The sequence below is a fragment of the Larus michahellis genome, chromosome 3 (genome assembly GCF_964199755.1).
Source record: "Larus michahellis chromosome 3, bLarMic1.1, whole genome shotgun sequence".
NCBI classification, from domain to species: Eukaryota; Metazoa; Chordata; class Aves; order Charadriiformes; family Laridae; genus Larus; species Larus michahellis.
In genome coordinates, this window is record NC_133898.1 from 130,169,403 (window position 1) to 130,189,121 (window position 19,719).

Genomic DNA, 19,719 nt, shown 5'->3' on the forward strand with positions numbered 1-19,719 from the left:
GCATGCACAGTTTGTGGCATCTTACTAAGACCTTGTCTGTGATTTTTTTTTTTTTTTTATTATTTTATTTTTTTCTTTCTCCCCCGGAGTGCAAAGTACAATCTGGTACAGTTTGTCTTTGAATACAGAATACTACGGCATCTGCAAAGACCACAAGTTTTCCAGCTGTTTCCTTGGAGATGTTACCACTTGAATTGCGGTTCTCCTCTAGGTTTTATCTGAAATAAAAATGCAGCCAGAAGTTCTTTCTCCATTGGAGGATGAACTTGGTTTCGCTAATTTTGGTTTCAAAATAGTTTTGTTTTTTGTTTTTGTTTTTTTTTTTTTAATCTGGGAACTCACTGCAAGGTTGCGTCTCCGACATATTGCAAAATTTTGACTGCTTTTTAGAGAGAAGCGTGTAAAGGAGATCTGCTTTGAAGATGTCTCTCACAGGGCTTTATCTCGTTAGGACTGCCTGTTCTTATTAATGCTTTGTTGCAGTGTTTTGTTTGACAGTGGCCTTTCTTCAACAGTATTTTCCAGTGTTGCACTTAACGGCTACATCAGTACTACTCAACTAAATAGTGCCAGAACACTCAAACTCCTCAGGGAATGGTCCGTGGTCCACGCTGATGCCTGCGCTCTGCAAAGTGATGGGGTGGATGGTTGAATTCCTGTACTCTTAACAATTTTTAGGAAAGTTATGTCTAAGTAGCATAGAATCATAGAATCGTTAGCGTTGGAAGGGACCTCAAAGACCATCTAGTTCCAACCCCGCTGCCATGGGCAGGGACACCTCCCACTAGACCACGTTGCTCAGAGCCCCGTCCGGCCTGGCCTTAAAAACTTCCAGGGATGGGGCTTCCACCACCTCTCTGGGCAACCTGTTCCAGTGTCTCCACACCCTCACGGTGAAGAACTCCTTCCTAACGTCCAGTCTGAATCGACCCATCTCTAGTTTTAATCCATTCCCTCTAGTCCTACCAATCCTGGACATCCTACAAAGCCCCTCACCAGGCAAACTCTCTCTTTGTTTTCTTCCAAAAGAAATACATGTATTTTTAAGACAGGACAGCATGAAGGGCTTTTAATTATTGGCTAAAGGTCAGAGCTCATCTCTAAGATCAGTTCCAGTTCAGCTCTGGTTAGAAATTAGCGGCTGGGGTTAGAAATTAGCAGCGGTCAGCATGGCAGAGGAGTTGGACTAGATGATCATTAAAGGTCTCTTCCAGCCCAACCCGTTCAGTGATTCCATGATCATCTGTGGCCGTTCCCTAGCCTGGTGTTGAGTCGGGGCGTCTCGTACTGATTGTTTTAGGGCAGCCCATTCCTGGGGACCCCGAAGCGGGTGCCCCCTATATCCTGCTGTATGGCAGAGCCTGGCTTGGCGCTGTTGATCGCTGAAGATATTTCTGTCTCCCCAGACGTGTGACGCCCAACATCCATCTCTAGCTCATGCAGCTGGCCGGGGGGCCCGCTCACCCGTTTTGGGGAATGAATTTGGGGAGCTGGTTAAGTCCGGAGTGGTCCAAGAGCATCTGGCTGATTATTTGCCACAGCCTTGGATTGAAGCGTGACTTGAAGTTGGTTTGGAAATGCATTTAACTCAAGCCAGATTAAGGTAAATTCAGATGAAGGTATGTGTGGACAGCATCCAAAACAGGCAATGCCGTTACAAGTCGTTACAAACACGTTATCAACACTTATAAATACTGAAAGGGTGGGTGTCAGGAGGATGGGGCCAGGCTCTTCTCAGTGGTGCCCGGGGACAGGACAAGGGGTAACGGGCACAAACTTGACCATGGGAAGTTCCATCTCAACGTGAGGAGGAACTTCTTTGCTGTGAGGGTGGCAGAGCCCTGGCACAGGCTGCCCAGAGAGGTGGGGGAGTCTCCGTCTCTGGAGACATTCCAGCCTCGCCTGGACGCGTTCCTGTGCCACCTGCTCTGGGTGACCCTGCTCTGGCCGGGGGTTGGACGGGATGATCTCCAGAGGGCCCTGCCAACCCCTGCCGGTCTGGGATTCTGTGAAAAACAGGAAAGAAAGGAAAAAAACACTGTATGACTAATCCGCTTTTACTGAGGTTACGTTAGAAACGCCTCTCTCCTGTCCAGCTGATCTGCTGCCCACCCTGATCAAGGCAGTATTCAACACTTGCTGACATCTCAGGCTGTGTCCATCAGAGCCTCACTCATTAGAAACCTCTTTCCCCCATGGCAGAGCATGTCAGCTGCCAGAGCCAATTTTCCTTTTGTCCAGACTCCCTGGAGGACTTCAGACATAATCTTTTCCCCCTCTGCTCGCTTCCTTCCCTTCCCACGTATAACCTAGTCAATACTCTTAATTAAACATTATTTCACTTGCCTGCGAATGCAGATGTCCCCTTGGTTGGGTCAGGCGTGGAGTCTTGTACTTGCCCGTTTCTTGCTCCGAGGAGGGCGAAAGCTCCTTCCCCCTCCGCGCTGAGTCAGTGGCATATTTCAGTGGGAAGCGTTCGCGGCTTTACGTTCTCTGTCAGGCAGTACTGTAAAAATCACTTGATACAAACATGTAAATGGGAAACAAGTGAGTAATTCATGATTGCCTCCCGATTAAGATCGGTAGGACCATAATAATCAGATTGGGGTGACTGATCCCAACATCTTTCTCCTAAGCCTGCTGCAGCAGCCCGGAATCCACAATCGCGGGGCTGTGAATAGAAATTAAACTAATACCACCTGTTTTCTGGAGTCTCCACGAGAGATAAAATCGTTCATTACAGCCGGTGACTCATCTCCCGGGCTGTTGGTGCTGCCTGAGCACACTGTCTTATGTGTTTAAGGAAACTGTGCTAGTCTTGCCTTCGCCTTTTGCAATTAGGGAGAAAACGGGGGTTCAGAACTTTCTAAAAGTGAATCCGATGCATCATAGCAGTGTTAAATTCTCCTGCGATGAAGAACGTTAAGGGTGAGAGAAACTGAGCCGGCAAATAAATCAGCGGGCAAGTTTCAGGGCACGTTTGACGGTAGGCTAAAGTACCCTAATTTCCTCGTGTAAACAGCCTTTTGGTCACCCTAGAAGTAATGAATTACTTGAGTAATCAGCGTCTCGTAGTTCATATTGGATGTTGATTCATGGGCTGCCTCGGAGATTGCTGACTGCCAGGGCGTACTCGGGAGACCTTAGGAAGACTGGGAAGTGTTGCTGGGAGGATTGATGGGGTTCGGGAGGGCTCCCTGGAGTTTGGCTTCCAGCGCTGGTTGGTTATTTTTAGAGCTGCCAATCTTGCTAGCTATTAATAAGAGAAGAAGCGGCCCAAGATGAGTGGAAATGCGGGAATGTTAATGAATTGACTCTCTGATGTTTGTCTGCTGCAGATGGATGGCCTTTGAAAAAAAAAAAAAAGAAATTAATTAGGGGGATTTGGAAGAAGCCAAGGATAAACCCCGTACGAGGGGATTGGTGCTGTGGAATAGCTGCTGTGTACAATCCCCTAGTTCGTAATGAACTTCAATTTTGATGGTTTAATAATGTAACAGCTTTGAAAACAGGCTTGATACTGTATTAACTGGGATTTCGGTGCAGGCGTGAACAGGAATATTGCTGTCCTTAAGCAAGGGCATTTCTGCAAGAGCCAGCATTCTGTGAGGCTGTTCTGGTAGGAAGCTATTTTTATATATATTATATACTGTAACACATCTTACGACGATTTATAATGTGGCCTGACTTCTGCGTAATACAGACCAGAGACTTCCACCTGTCTTGCGTCTGTCCCAGCTGAGCATGTTTGGGAAAGTGGGGACCTGCCTTGATTTTTTTTTTATTTATTTATTTATTTATTTATTTTAAGGCCTTTGTGTGGTCCCCATCTGCGGGAGTTTTCCTTAGAATGGGCAGAAGGAGAACCAATAAGACAAACCCTACACAAAATCTACTTGAGGGGGAGTTGAACGTATGGGGAAACCTCTTCTGTGCTTCTTCCTTCCTCAAAAACCCTTTTCCCAATCTCAAGCCAAGTTGATAAAACCCAAACATCTGAAAACCCCACAAATTCTGAAATTAGATTGGGTAGGAGGTATTTAGAAACCAGATTAATGACAAAATGAAGGTGATTTCGCCTCCTAGTGACTTGTAACGCACAGCAGTATAAATAGCGTTGAATCAGAACTGTCAGCAATAGCACTTTTGGGGGATTTAAAAATAAATATCGTTTTCTTTCATGGGAATCTTCCTGTTTGACCGGCACTGCGCTTCCCCTGCCCACGAGTGGTAATCCTCCTTTTCAAGGCGGCACCAGGGGTTAAAGGCTTAAAGCTTGTTCTTAGTCAAAGCTTCGAGCGTAGAGTTCGTGGAGTTGTGGGTTTCATCTTTGTCATGTTTATAACCCAAATTTGATGCGCGCTTGCGGTCCGGCTTTTCGGCTGCTGCTTTAGCTGAGAATTCCTTCTGGTTTATCAGGCGGGCTTATCTCCGGTGTGCTTTGTTCCTCTGGAAAGGCTGGTAGAGAAAGACCAACGTTCCTCCCTGCTTTAACCGGTCTCACCCCGCGATCCGGGTGACATTGTGCACCTCATCAGCTGCCACCGCCGTGCCCGCAGCAGGGTGAGGACCTCTCCCTGCGTCACCAGCGGAGGTATTCATCAGACAGGGAGCAGATTTTTTTTTTTTTTTTTTTTTTCCTTTAAAAGCACATTCCAGCTAGGACTGCGCGAATGAATGCCATCAGTTCCTGCGCTTCTTCAGGGCACATTAGCTTGCACTCCGAGGGAAAAAAATAAAGTAATTCAGAGTTTCCCAGCAGACTCTTTCCAAAGCATTCTGTTCTCCCTGCTGTTCTTGGAGTAAACAGGTTCAGCTGAACCTGTGCTCTCATCCTAAGTCTTTTAGCTCTTCTCTTAGGGATGTTCGCTTTACGGACAGAAAAGGAAAAAGGTGCGGCAGGATTTAAGAGGATTGTCGTTGCTTATAACGACAGTACCTAAACCCACGTGAGGTTACTCGCAAACAAAGGAAAATCTGAGGTCCCCTGTTTGGGGCACCCAGGAGTCATCGCGGGCGATGAACCGGGGAATGATGCACAAGGCGGGCGAGGCTGTACAGCAGCTGCCTCCTGGTGGGTCTAGTTAAATATCACTTCATTTGGAGAGGACCGGTGGGAGAAGTGCATTTAATCGACAACGGAGTCAATGACAAACGCACCGGGAGAGCATTTGTAAGGCAAGATGAGCCATTTGCAAGCCAGGTTAGGACGGGCATTTTGGATTCTGGCAGCACATGGGGAAATTAGGGTCCCGATGGGATGGGAAACAACATCATCCATAGATATTCTGGTCTCGGGTTGTGTGTGATGCCGTAGTTATACGTCTGGTATTGCCACGGGCTGGATTCTCTGCTCTGTTTAAAGTGATGCTAGCCATCCTGGATGCTTTGGACCCTGGATGCCAAGATGGCAAGGTACATCCTTCCCCCCAGAGATGCAATCTCGTATCTGGACAATTTGACCAAACCAACCAGAATTAAATAGTCACAAAAAATCCCGAGGTGGTTTTGTGGCCTGTTCGCCAGGTTTCTGTGCCCAGCCAGAAGCGTGCCGTGTCTGCTCCTTAGCGACAGGGAGGAGGTGCCCCCCCCCCCCCCCAACACCACCTAAATCAAAGAGCAAAGTAAAAAAAGCGAGCGGCTTGTTTATCATGAAGTCGTTGCTCATTTAAGGTAATTTTCTGCATGAGTGGTGCCTTTCTACTCTTCTGATGTGAGTAGTATATTAGTATGCAGGCTTGGGTAGCTGAATGGTAGACCCTGGAGGCATCACTCCATTATTCAGAGCTCTGGGGAGGTCTGATCTGAAATGTCTGTTTTTCCATTTTCCAGCATTTGTAATTGCGTTTGTGTTTTCTTTGCCTTTTGTTGATTATGTGGTGTGGTTTGTTGTTGGGGGGGTTTTCGCTTTTCGTTGTACCTGCTTTGAATTTGCATCTTTTTTCCCTTTAAAGAAAGCTCCCCCCTACCCCCAACCTAAATTACACTGAAGCAATTTTAAACATGTTATTCTTCTGATGTCCACAAGTCCTTAGGCACTGAAAATGTGAGAAACCTTGGTGTTTGAGGCTACTGGATGGGCTCGTAAGCTTGCTGAATTTATAATCACGTCTTCCTTTTTGGCAATAGCCGGTGCTTGAATTCTGTATTCAGGGTTTTCTCTCCTTTTGCTGCGATGCTGCTACTCCAGTCCCTGGCGAAGCTCTTCCTTCCATTCCTCTTTTACCATTCAGTCTACAGCCCTGTATCTCTTTCTCTTTGGGATGGGGTTTTTCTTAGCTCTATTTTGAGGCTGTATCTGCCGTTTTGCGGTCCGTAGGTGTCAGCACTCGCCAGGGTCGTCCCCATTGGGAGTCAGTGGCGAGCGGTCCCACGCGATGACTCAAGCAATACAGGGTTGATTTTTTTTTTTTTTATCAGAAACTGCACAGCATCCAGAGGATGATTTAGGACAAACACCCACTCGTTCCCCGCATTCCCGCCGCGGCGTGAGTACAACGCAGCCCTCGTACCTCTCGTGTCTTAGTCCAACTCGCAGCGTATTTGCTTCAGACTCTGCCTCTGCCCGGAGAACGTGAGCGGGCGGCAGCGGGTCGGATCAGTATGTCATTTCTGACGGTGCCGATGCTGGGGGCCTGGGGAAGGGAGTAAATACCGGGTAAGCGCGCAAGCATCTTCTCGGCCTCCAGCTGTTCGTTGCCCAAGGACTTCTAGAGTGGGAGAAGGGTGCCTTTGTATCTGATAGCCCTCGGGGGATCTTTCTGCCTTGCCAGTCTGTCTGCCTGTAACAGCTGATAAAACTTATCTCCCGTCCTTTTCCACAAGCTGTGTGGGGCTGGTTGTGCTGCCTCACCGTGTTACCGTGAGCTTGGGAGGAGTAAATGTCGGTGTAGGTGAAGGTGGATAAAGGACGGTCCTCTATTAAAACCTTTCCTGTTGTCTCCTTGAGGGTTCCTATTGCCTTGTTTAGTCTTTGCTGCTTGACACCCCATAATTAGCCCTTTCTGACCCTAATCCTGCAGCAAGTACTTCAGACTGTTTCTTCAAAACAGCACCAGTGATGAATGTGAAATGTAACATGCAACAAATTCTGAAATATTCGAAGTCCTGGGTCCTCCCCCTCGAAATGACAGAAGCATCAAGCTCCTGGCTGGCTGTGCTCAAATTAATTCATACGTTGTGGGTCCTTTGTGCTTCCTCTGAGCAGCAAATGAATTGTTCTGGTGTCGTCATCTGATTTTGGTGCTTACACCAAAATGACAATGACAACGGAGAGATTCAAGCCAGTGCTTTACAATTACTTGAAGCACCTCAGCAATTGCAAGGCTGATACCTTCCTCTTTTGAAGTACCGTAGTTACACGCGATAGTGAAGAAGCGGTGGCAGAAATGCTTCCCGACCTCCTTTTAGAAAGAGTCTTTGTGAACTTAAATAATGCTTATGCAGGTGCAGGTTTGGGAAAGTTTCCATCCCAAATATTTCTGTTCTTTTAATGCATGCGTCATGTGTTACAGCAATCTAGGAATTCTGGAGGGAGGCTGTAATCGGCAGGTCTACGGAGCCAGAAGGGTGGGAGTGAGTGAAGGCAGCGGCACAGGGTGACAGCAGCGTGCGCACGTTCAACGTCGCTCATGAGGACTTACTGCCCCTGGACCTGCCCCCCGACACCACCATGTAAAGCCCGGGTGCTCATCCAAGGAGGGAGGAAGCGACACAGCCCAGAGCTGAGCCAGCCAAGGTGCCGCTGTCGTTCCGGCTGGGCTTCGTGGCCTTCATGTCTCTACCTTGAAGCCTTGGAGCACCACTGGCCGATAGCCGGGTGGCTCCGGCCAGCCCGTGCCGACACACGGCTCAGCAATCCGAGCGCGAGACATCCATGCGTCAGAGCTTGGGCAGCCCGTCTTTACGCTGCGCTCCTCCTGGCTCCGGGTACGCTCCGGGCTGTTGTGCTTTGCTAGCTCCTTGCCAATCCTTAATCTCCTGCTCCTCTTTGTGAGAAGTGCTGGGCTTGTGCCAAACTGACATCCTGTCCTGGCACCGAAATATCTCGCTTTGACTCCGCGTGTAACTGTTGCTGTTCTTGTTGGGGATTTTTTTTTTGTTTTTTGTTTTTTGGAAAAGGATCTGTCTCCTCCTGTCTCAGGGATAGCCGCTGGCTTTACACGTGGATTTTCAATGTTGCCGTCTCCAAACCCTAGTTGTACTGTCCACCTCTGCGTGCCCTTCACACATCTTCAGTGTGTCAAAGTCACTTTCCTCTAAACTTTACACCGGTGACACGTGCAGAGCACAGGTAGCTGCCTCCAACTTCACTTTCTATGGACACAGCAGAGGTTGGTGGTTTCAGTGCCAGCGGCGTTTAACAGTGCCAGTACACGGCTTCTTTATTTTACCTCTGTAACCCAAACCTCTTGTCTGAAGTTAAGATGGGGCCACCACTGAGTACGGCCTTTATTGACAGCGGAGGAATTGGAGGGATCCAGCTGTTGAGTAGCTGTCTCCATCCCTGTCTACTCAGCCTAACTCAGCTCCCGCAAGGAGGGCGACAGCACCTTCATACTGCCCTGCCATCCGTAAAGGCTTGGCGTCTTACTGGTGATCCGTGGTGGCAGCAGGTGAGCTGCCTCCGTGGCATGGCGGATCCGGGAGCTGCGGTGCCGCGGGTGAGGCTGCTGGCTGCTCCGAGGGCAGGGACCAGCAACGCGCAGCCCAAATGTTTATACGTTGTTAAGACTGCAAATTACTTTTCAAACGCTAAGAGCCAGCTCTGGAAATACAGTGCTCTTGCACGGAAGAGCTTTTTCGGCTGCAGTATCTGCTGTGACGTCTGTCAGCATTATCTGTTTATGCCGGCATCGGGAAAGCGGGCTAGCTTGGCTTGTACCAACAGGATTGTCTCCTTATCTCTGTAGAGAAGACGCTGGTTCGGGGAGGTGGGGGATGAGATTGAATTCCCCTATCGCAGGTGCTTGCCCTGTTCAAACCGAATGCACCGAGGTCCATTAATAAGCACCCTTCCCTTTCTCCTTTAAAGCGCAGGCGTTTTGTCGCCCGTGCCTCCGCCGTCTCCGGTAGCCTTTAAACGAGCCTCGCTGGTAATTTACTCCCGAGACTGGAGAGGTGTCTGGAACCGCAGCCAAATCCGCACCAGCACGCCTCATCTTCTGAAGCGGTGGTTTAACGTCTCCCTGCAGCGAGATTTCACTGTAGCCTGGCTCCATCCCGGTGACGTAGCAGCCTTATCGCGGCGGTGTGGAGGTCTGGCACCGCTGCCATTCCCTGCTATAAGCTAATTACTATGCGGCAAGATGATCAGTTTTCCCCCAGACCGGGTTTCTATTTGTGTTCTGTCAAGTAGAAAATTAACATGGACACAGGCCAGGGATGTTTCACGCCTGAGTGCGCCGAGGCTGAAGGTGGCGATGGGAAGGCAGGATGGATTTCTGAATGGTAGGCGTGGAGGAGCGGGTGATGTCGAGCGTCGCCGGCCCGCTTCATTAGCCGGAGATCATCAGAGGAGTCGAGTAGCTGGGGAAGAGACGGAGAAAAATCGCCCGTAGCGTGCCCAGTCCTGGTTAGCCGCCCACCTCGGTGTGCTTTGTTCCTAACGAAGCTGAGCACTGTTTGTGCAGAGCAGGTAAATGGGTGTTGTCGGCAAAATCTGGAAGCGAGAGGCAAGCTGGTATTAACCTATATTAGCTGGATGAATTCATCATTTGCCACACCGGAGCCTTTTCAGGGCCTCGTTGCACTGCAGAGATGCAAACGTAAGCGATGCTCGAGTGACCCTCTCCGCTCGCTGCTGGGTCCGGGCGAACACACGAGCTTGTAGGAGCCTCATCAGCAACTTGAAAAAGGGACAATAAAGCAAATAGATCCAAAACCAAGAAGAGGTCATAAAGGATTTTCCCCCGCCTGGTCATTCTCACTTCTTTTTAATCGGTATCTTTTTGGGTTTTGAGTGTTTTGATGCTTTTTTTAAAAAATACATGCAGTAATAAGCTTCAGGTGGAGCCACCTAAACTGCTGAGTGTGGCTGTCGCTTGTAGGAACACATGGCAGGGATTCCCCCAAGGCATTTGGGGGCTTCTTCCTCTTTTCTCACACTACTTTTACTCACCAGAAGTCATTAACATCTAATGTAGCAATCTGCACCGTTAAACTGCAGATCTACAGGAACCTTTTCAGTTGTTCTTTGGTGCAGGGACATCGTATTTATAACACTAATGGTCTCTTTCTTGTTCTGACGAGTGAAAGGGGAAGTTCAGAAGAGAAGGCTGGTTTTGTCCCCTACCTTCCCACACTGGAGAGGTACCAAAACAAATTCCTGAAGCTGTGTGCTGTATTTTTATGGTGAGGGTGGTGAGCCCCTGGCCCAGGTTGCCCAGAGAGGTGGTGGCTTTCCCATCCCTGAAAACATCCCAGGCCAGGTTGGACGGGGCTCTGAGCAACCTGCTCTAGTTGAAGATGTCCCTGCCCATGGCAGGGGGTTGGACTAGATGCCCTTTGAAGGTCCCGTCCCACCCAAACCATTCTGTGATTCTCCGATGAAGTAGGTGCGAGGGGACGCTGCTGATTTAACGAGTGGTAGGCTCGCTCTCAAAATTGCTGAGTGTTTCTTCATTGGCGTTTAAAATCTCATAGCCCATAGGAAAGAAGATCGATCGAATGCCTCACATGCTTGGTGAGTCATCCTAAATCCCCAGTCCCTCAGTAATTCCTTACCAGCTGGGTTGGATATTTCAGCAACCGGCGCTGGAAGAAGCTTCAAGACATTACGTAGCCTGTAGATCTAAAATCCCACAAACGCATAACTTGACAAATTTGGGGTTGAGTAGCAGACACTTTTCATTGTCCCTGTCTCTCTCGATGCCTGGTGGCACACTGATGGCAGCACTTTGTTAAAGTGTAAGGGAAGTTACGGTATTAGCTCTTAAATATTTAATTTTGCTTGGTTTGGAGTCAGAAGATCTGTCAGCTCTGGCTTCATCTGTCGCGGTTAAAGGCGGTCTTGGCATGGTGGCTTGCTCTCTCCTGACAGCGGATGCGCTCAGTGCAGCTGGGTTTGGGCGGGCCTGCGTGGTCGTTAATGAAATATTGCGTCTCTAATAAAGAGATCAGTGAGATGCAGTCTCACCATCTGGAAGCTCTAGGATGGGTCTTACCTGCAGACTTGCCGTTTAAAAATCAGTTCGAGCCAGGGCATCTCCTGCGTGCGAAGAGGCACCCAAAAAGCGGAACGCTGTAAAATCAGTTCTTTAATTCTACCATCCATTTAATTGGTTTTTTTAAAAAAATGTGATTGGTGACAGTCTTGGTTTTGAGATTTGGCCCTAAGAACAAATCAGAACATCCCCGAGCGATCCCTTTGTTAACATGATAAAGCTTTTGCTGTGGTTTTCCGTATTACTCTGGGCCTTCTGGACACAAACTCTGCAGTGGGACAGGAGGAAGTGTGCTGATCTGCTTTGTTTCAAAAAAACTTCATAAGCCGTTCACTAAATTATTCTATTGGGGTACTGTAACCCTTACAGCCAAAATACCTTTCCCGAGCGGGGCTGGTGCGTCCGTACCCCACAAAGGCTCCCAGCCTGGTATCACTCCAGAAAGTCCCCGTTAAATTGTATTTGGTGCTTTGATGTCGGACAAACCTCTCCTGGGGAGTTGGGAGAGCTGGCCTCCGGAGCTGGTGTCCGCAAACATCCCTCTTTCACCTTGAAATCGCCGGTGAGTCAGTGTCGCTGCTCTGTTCCAGAAGGATTTGTCGCGGCTCGTGTTAACCTTTAAAGTTGAGGTGGTTCCTCTAAAGGGATTGCGGAATCTCGCTCTGCAGCCAGGGACAGGGCGACGACAGGCTGAACTGGGAGCACACGCGGGGACCTCGTTTGCTGCATTAGAGATCTCCATTTGAGAGGACTGAAGGTAAATGAGGGGATGCCGCCTTTCACGTGGGAGATAGAAGAGAGGAAGAAAAGAGTTCTTCAAATCGGCCAGGTCCTAGAGCATGCCAAGCCGTTCTAGATTTAAATTGAGTTAAATGTAAATTAAATCTGTAGTGTATAAAGAGCAAAGGTCTCCTGTGCTGTTTACGTAGTGTGGCTTCTTCCTTCATTTTTATTTAGCACGCCCAAGAGCTGACCGCGAGTCGGAGGAAGGATCAGCTCTGTCAGGAAGGGACGGCATCTCTTCGCGTTTGCATCAAATCCAGAGTGGATTTAAACGGAGCAGGGATTGGATTTGCGTGGGAGGCCGGGGCGGGGGGGGAGGGATGCTAGGGATATTCAGGGCTTTCTGCTTGTGGGTCATGGCTTCAAAAATAATCCAATCTGGAATCTGAAAGGCCGTCAGCGTTTTACAGTAGTGAAGTGGGTTGGAGAGCTGATTAAGGGTTCAAAACTCGTATTTATTTTTTTTTTTATCGCAGACTTGCTTTGTGATTTCAGACAAATTACCCGGCTGCCTGGGATCTTGGCTCTTCTTCTGGGACGTGGCGATGACAGCACCTCCCTGCTAGACAGAGGTGTTGTGAAAATAGTAATTTAAAATCTGGGGGAAGTGATCTGGGTGGGAAGAAAGCACAACTTGGATTTGACAGAAAAAAGAGAGGCTTTCAGGGGCGGATTTCTCTCCCAGGTCCAACAAACAGCAACGCCCAGACTAAACACGGGTTGCTGTCGGTGGGTTTAATTCTGCCGATCATTTAGCCCTGGCTAGAGAAAGGATTATGAAGTGCTTCACACGCAGTGATATTAACAATCATGTTAAGTACATAAAGATACGTCTAAATCACAACTCTAACTGCGAGGCTAATTAGCTCTTTGGGGTTGCTGCAGCAGCGGGAGGTCGTGAAATGCTGAACTCGCCCATCCCTGGATTTAGTCCCTCCGGAGACTGGTGAAACGCACGGGGAGAGTCGCTCTGCGGGGAAAATGCGTCCGCCCCCAGCGCTACGATGTTCATATGGGTGCAAAAAAATACCAGAAAGAGTTTCCAGCCCTCCTTTTTTTAAAGCAGATTTGTTAAAATTACAATATTTTCAATCATCTTTTAAAAAAAAAAAATATTATTGTATTCCTCTTTTCCATTCGCGTTGCCTGGATTATGTTTTCTGACGACTGACAAAGTATTAGTTGTTCTCAGTAATTCTCAACAGAATCTGTTGTTTTAAAAGAGAAATGAGCATGTTTGTGTTCTATGCTGACTTGAAAATTGAGAGTATTGTATTTGTGAGACACTGGGTAACATTTCCAAAAGCCCCTGCTTCTAATTTTCGTCTGATTTTTATCTCCCAGAATCTTTAGGAACTTTGGGGAAATGAGTTGCAAATTATCTAATCTTAAAAAAAAAAAAAAAAACCCATAAATTAATTTTAAAAAAATCTTTGCCGCAGGGATTGATGTAAGGATTGTTCCTTGGTTCCCTAACTTTTAACTTAACAGCTTTCTCCTGGTTGCCCTGACGTGCCCAGGTTTTCTCAGCAGTGTTAAGAATGCTGGTTTTTTCCGTTTCCCTGGTGCTGATAAGGCGTTTTGGTTATCTCAAATCCTTTGCCTTTTCCCCATTGTTCCGGTTCTCTGCGGTCGGTTGGTCGTGATTCACTAGTGATTCACGTGAAACGGCCTCGTGTTTTTCCCTGAAGATAAAATCCAGCGCTGGGAAAAGTGGGAATGCCGAAGCAAACCTGTCGGTGGATGGATCTGCTGTGCGCTCTTAACTCCTGCATCAGTTCGGAAATGCGGTGTGTGGTTTTTTGGGCAGTGCATGGTAGACAAGAAAACATTCTCTCATCTTATTTTCCTACCATTCTAACAGATTTGAAACCCGAGTTTTGCCCCTTCCTCACCTAAGGAGGTCAACTTGAAGAATCATAGAATTGCCCGGGTTGGAAGGGACCTTTCAGATCATTGGGTCCAACCATCAACCCAACTCTGACAAAACCCACCACTAAACCATATCTTTAGGCACTACGTCTATCCGTCTTTTAAATCCCTCCAGGGATGGCGACTCCACCACTGCCCGGGGCAGCCGGTTCCAAAAGAGCAAGGGCTCGCTCCGGAGCCAGCTCTGGCCACTTGCCCGAGTGGCTGCCAAGTGCCGGTGAGTGTTGGCTTCGCTGTGAAGTCCCGCGCGGAGTGTGGGGTTCGGAGAGCAGTGGATTTCACAAGGCGTTTGTTTCACAGCTGGCGAAGCGTCTTCAGGGGTTGCTGGAGGTCAAAGCAAGGAGTATAAAGAAAAACCTAAAACTCGTCTTCAGTAGCTGAGGCTCCACCGAGACCCGTGGTAAAAAGAGGGTTGTGTTTGCTCGCTCACCGCTGACGTCGGGCTCCAAGTCACCCGACCTCGAGTCTTGAGGGACTCTAAAATGTGACCTGTGTGATCTCTGAATGACGGCCTTTGAATCCTCCTCATGCTTTGGCAGCCCCCGCCTGATCATGGAGACACGCTTGGAAGCCGAGGAGATTCTCTCAGAGCTCTTGTTTTCTTTCTTGGCTTTTCTAGCTGGGTTGAAAATGCAGATGTCTATGGTCTGTCCCGTGGCGGCAGCGGCTTCCAAGCCTCCTGCCCGGCTCTGTGCCGTCGCTGTGTTTTACCGGTGTCTGTGGAAGTCCTGGATGTGACCGCGGAAGGGTTTGTTCCTTCCTCCTCTGTGCCTTTTCGAAACCACAAAAATGATATTCCAGCCATGGCAGAGCGTTGCCCTCGTAGAGCATCGCTGTGCAGCAACGCTGGCAGTCACGGGGGGAGGAACGTCCTTTCTCATCCCAAGAGAAGCAGCCGTGGCCATCCCAGATCCCTGTGCCTGGCGGGAGACGCTCTGCTCATTCTGGGTGAAATCCACAGTGCTTTGGCGAACATGGCATCACCCTTTCCTGTCCTGTTACCAGCACTAACCAGGAATCCTTTTCCCAGCACCGTTGAAGGACAATCCTCCTCGCAGAGATCCTCCAGACCATCTGGGTGTCCGCGCAGAGAGCCCGGGGCACTCCCTTCCCAAGGCAAAGCTCCCAGCCGGGTCATTACTCCCAAAAAAACCTGGAAGAGGCTTTGCTATCACCAGAATTTGCAGCTGGCACGTTAATGGATGGAGGCAATTTGGGAAGTTCAGGTGACTCAGGTTGGCTGCCTTGCACGCAGGGCCCCGCCGGTCGCTTCTAAGAAATATTTCTGAGGGGGACGGAAGCTGCGAGACACGATGTGCCTCGACCGTGCGGCTTCGGAAAAGATTTCAGTCGTTGCCAAAAGATGCGGAGGCCCGTGCGGAGACAAGCCTCTCGTGTGCCTCAGTAAGTCTCTGCTATGGAAATTTTATGAACTATTAGTAGCTCTTTAATGATCCTGAAAACAATCTCATTTTCACTTAGTTGTGTGACTAGTGAGCCGTGGTGAAGGGATCTTTGAGGATACTCAGCCGCGGGTGCCGCATGGCGATATTTCTGTGCGGCAGGGCTGAGTCAGAGGGTGTATTTATGGGCTCTGCACAGAAAAGGTCACGGGCAGGGGATGCTGCACGTGAGCAGTGAAATCTCTTTTCTGCCGGCCTCTGGCTAGCAGTCCCGTGCCAACTGCTCGTCCTTCAGGGCCACAAGAGTGTTTAACCCTGGCGCCGTGGTCACCTTTCTCGATCTCCTGCTCCAGGCAGACTTTTTACATTTATTTTAACTAATTTTGAGGTTTGAATATGACGGTGGAAAGCTGGGTTTGGGCTTTTCTCAGTAGGCTTCGCCATTATTCAGATCTTCCAAAAGATGAGAACAAAAGGCGATTAAATTAACCAGCAGCCGTTGCCAGAGGATGTGTCATTTGAAGATTGCGGTGAGGGACGCTTCCAAAAAGCCCTGGCTGGCCCCTGGCCATGGGTTTCCGTCCAGGCAGGGGTGGTCGGAGCCCCTGCCCTCCAACCAGATCACCGGCGGTGAGTCTGGAAGGGGTTGGTTGAAATCTGCTCCGCCGAGTTCAAACTGAACTCTCCTGCCCAGTGTGATACAGAATATTTAAAATTTAAAACCCTGTTTTAAAGACGCAGAATGAGAAACGCAGCCAATTCTGGCTCTGAAAGTCAAAAGCCTCCTTGGGCCGGCTTTTGGGCTTACTCTTCCGCTCCTGCGCCGTGTTTCCCTTGTGATATTTCTCGGGTGATGCTCCTTTTCACTGGAAGGCGTGGGTGTGACCTGGAGCGGTGGGAAGAGCAGTGCCCCTACAGGTCCCACCAGCTCTGTCGTACGTTTGCTGTAAATTAGAGCAGCAGAGATTTGGGAAGAGAACGTGTGCCGTCGAGACCTTCCTTCCAGGTGTGCTCGATGGCCAAGTATTGAGGGCATGCTGGGCATTCCGAGTGGCTTCTCCAGCGTTTAACCCTCGTGAGCAGACGAAGTGGCGCGTTGTTTTAATAGCTGTAGCTCTGATTTTCTTAGGACTGCGTGTTCATGCTCTCCTTGTGATCAGAAGCCAGCAGCCTAGTCCCACAGCTTTGCTTTTTTGGACTTTGCGTTCGTACAAAGTTGCGGTAATTTCACAATGGAGAGGTCTGTGAAGATTGAATTCCTTCTGCATGACTTACAGGCAGTTATTAGTGTCCCACAGGTTCTTTTATTCTATTTAGCAGTGCCCACTGTGTTGCTCTTCTCTCATGGATGAGGAGGGCTGCGGATGGTTCCTGGCTGGCAGCCTGCTTTTAATTCCATGCTTCAACACCCTGTTTCCCTTCCAGTCACGCCATGCTGATCTCAAAACACCCGTCGTCCCGTTCGGGTTGCGATTTCCCTGATGTGCTCTGACTACAAGGAGACACCTTTGTATTAATGGCATCCTAGCGAACATCGCAGGCTGGGTTTGTTAGCCTTTGGGTTCAGAGCAGCTGAAGGGAGTCCCATCCTCATCCTCACTCGCGCATCAGTTTGGCGCGGGGGCAGGTTTTGATGCGTTTCAGCACGGTTCCTTTCAGAGGAAACTAAACGGCAAGCTTTGCTCCAGGTGCAGATCAGACTCAGCCCATCTTCTGAAGGGGGCAGAGGGGTCTGAGTGGGCGGCTCTTTGGCCAACTTCAAACCACATGTGAGGTGGGGATGTGCAGTCCGGGGTACCAAAAATCTAGTCTGAAGTCCCCCCCACAGTCACATACAGTGCAGAGGCGTGGGCTTGAGCACCAAGTGCTTCCATCTACTGATCCGTTCCTGCTACGCCAGGTGACATGGCAAGAAGTCCTTGTCCCGTTGGCTTGTGCCTCCATGTCCCGTTGGCTTGTGCCTCCGTGTCCCGTTGGCTTGTGCCTCTGCATCTCCCTGCTCTTCCCTGCTTCCAGATGTGGATGCTGGTGCTGTGCCTGGGCAGCCTGCCACCGTCCCGCGGCGCTGCAGCGTGGTGTTACGGGCTGGTGGTCCAGGGGACAATGAGCCTGGACGCTTGGCTTCCACCCTTCTGGACACAAACCCGGTGGCTGCTTTTTGGGGTGTCTTGGTGAGAGCTTTTCCCCTCCAAAGCCTCTTGCCTTGAAAATGTTCCTGCAGCACTGGAGCTCGCGAGACATCCCGAGTTAGAGCAGGGAAACCACCCCGTGTCTTCACCTGTAGCCCTCAGCCTGAGGCGTCTCCTGCCTCCTCTTCATAGGAGACTTTCCTGTTGAAGGACAGCAATTTTGTGCAAGACGTTACTGCTCCGAGCAGGGCTGAGATGACGACTGAGATGCTTCGCGAAGTGACACAGCGTGGGACCGCTAGGGCACGGGGCCGGCCAACTCCATCATCATTCTTGTTAATGGCTTGAACCCGTTGCCCTCAAACGAGGAAGAGTTGGTGCTTAAGTAGCGCCGCTTAATAGCTCTGAGATTAATGGAGGCAACGCAGGATGCTCCGACGCAACCTAAACTGCCTTCTTGAAAATCCCCCCGTTTCCCAAGGGCTTTAGGAAAAAAGGAAACGTGCTAAATAACTCTTGATCGAGGTGTTTTTAACACCGTCAGCTGAATTACTCCGTTGTCCTTTAGCTTCAAGAGGGCTGTTCTCCAGCTTTAGATTTCACTGATCCTTCTAAGCGCCACGGGTGGGGTGGCTCTGCTGCTTGACTGCTCAAATCTGTATGTCGTAGCCCAGCATCTCTGCTAACAGACCCGGAGGATGTCTTTTAGGCACAATATTGATAAAGGGGCTATTTTACTCCAGGTCAGAGATCCCAACCCTCCCGGGCAGAGATGAGGAAAAGGGAGTGGACCTGTGTGCAGCGGACCTGGGTTTCTCCTCGGCTTCAGGTTCCTGCTGAAACTGGGGGAATTTGGGTCCCTTCACGGTGTTTTTAGTTGAGGATGGTGCTCTGCTGCGATGTCACAGGGGCTTTGCCACTGCTTAGAAGTAAATATCAGAGAATCATAGAATGGTTTGGAAGGGACCTTAAAGCCCATCCAGTGCCACCCCCTGCCCTGGGCAGGGACACCTCCCACCAGCCCAGGTTGCTCCAAGCCCCGGCCAACCTGGCCTTGAACCCCTCCAGGGATGGGGCAGCCACAGCTTCTCTGGGCAACCTGGGCCAGGGGCTCACCACCCTCACAGCAAAGAATTTCTTTGGGTGTTTGCTCGGGTCTTCCCCAATTTGTAGTTCTTTGTGGTTTTTCAAGCTCTTCCCAGCTTCAGATGGAATGAGGAGCACGAGGACGTCTCAGGTCTGGGTTTCAGGTGTCTCTTCAATACTTTAAATAATATAATGCCTCTCTAGGATGTTGGCTGGGGGTTGCCCGGAGCTGTGGTCCTTAAGTGGTTCGGTGATTGATTTAATGTGCATTCAGAAAATAAATTAACGCTATTTTAAACAAATCTGTCAAAGCAGCAATGGGTGAAATTGCTGCAGCGATGTGCGGGCAGGAAGGGGTTACCAGCTGCACCGGGTCACTCGCCACACGGGAGATGGGAGATGCTGCCTCCCGATTCCTGGAGAGCCATTTTCGAGCCCTGGCAGTTTCCAGGAACCGGCCGGAGGGATGAGATTAGAGGAAAGAGGGGCTGCTTTTTTCTTGATGGAGAGCTGCGTCCTATCTGTCCTTCTCTCCCTACCCACCAGCTGCGCTGACAATGATGCCATGATGCTCAACTCCTCCTCCCCCCCCGATGACTAATGTCTGCATCTGTGAGTAATTAGATAAGGTGAGGGGGGAGGCGGCTGCGATGGACCCGTCCTGCCCTGCCCTGCCGCAGGATGCTGCCTGCGAGGCAGCCGGGGTCGGTGGGGCCGGGCTGGCCCAGCCTGCGGCCGCTGCGGGGTCTCATTAAGAGAGGAAGGAGAAGGGAAGAGGCTGTTGGAGAACTGAGGCGCTCGGAAGCCCTCCTTTTCAACGAGGAAATTGGATTGCGGCCGCGGAGCCCACTCGTCTATCTGAAGTGGAGCTGAGCTCATTTCTAGGAGCCGTTGGACAGAGTTTGTCGGGTTTTAGAGCCCTTCAGTTCCTGGTAATGATGGCGGCAGCTGGGCCGCCTCCTCTCAAGAGCCTGTCTTCGGGTTTTGTTGGACCTGGGGTACTCTGAACCCTTGACTCACGTTTCACCGTTGTTCCTGTGTCGCTTCCTCTCTGCCTCGCAGCCTTTCTCAGGATAAAGAACAGGGTGCGTGATTCAGGGCAGATAGAACAGCGATGTTCCTGCATTTCCCCCCCTTAAAACCCACCATAATTGGTCCAGATGCTAATGAGTAAACACCCCCGCTCCAGCACAGCGGCTGGGGTGGCCCAGCACCGACTGT

At 49.9% G+C, this 19,719-nt stretch overlaps 1 protein-coding gene across 4 annotated transcripts in view; it reads left to right on the forward strand.

The window, feature by feature from the left end:
- Positions 1 to 19,719, forward strand: part of ELP3 (elongator acetyltransferase complex subunit 3) — a 101,340-nt gene that overhangs the window by 81,086 nt on the left and 535 nt on the right. For 2 of the 4 annotated variants that reach the window (XM_074582253.1, XM_074582251.1), the window contains exon 15: positions 6,421 to 6,488. The exons of 1 other annotated variant lie outside the window; for it this stretch is intronic. In XM_074582253.1, the coding sequence (XP_074438354.1) occupies positions 6,421 to 6,488 (68 nt within the window). Of the gene's footprint in view, positions 1 to 6,420; positions 6,489 to 7,514; positions 8,513 to 19,719 lie in introns of those variants that run through there. One more of the 4 variants, XM_074582252.1, reaches the window with a different exon arrangement.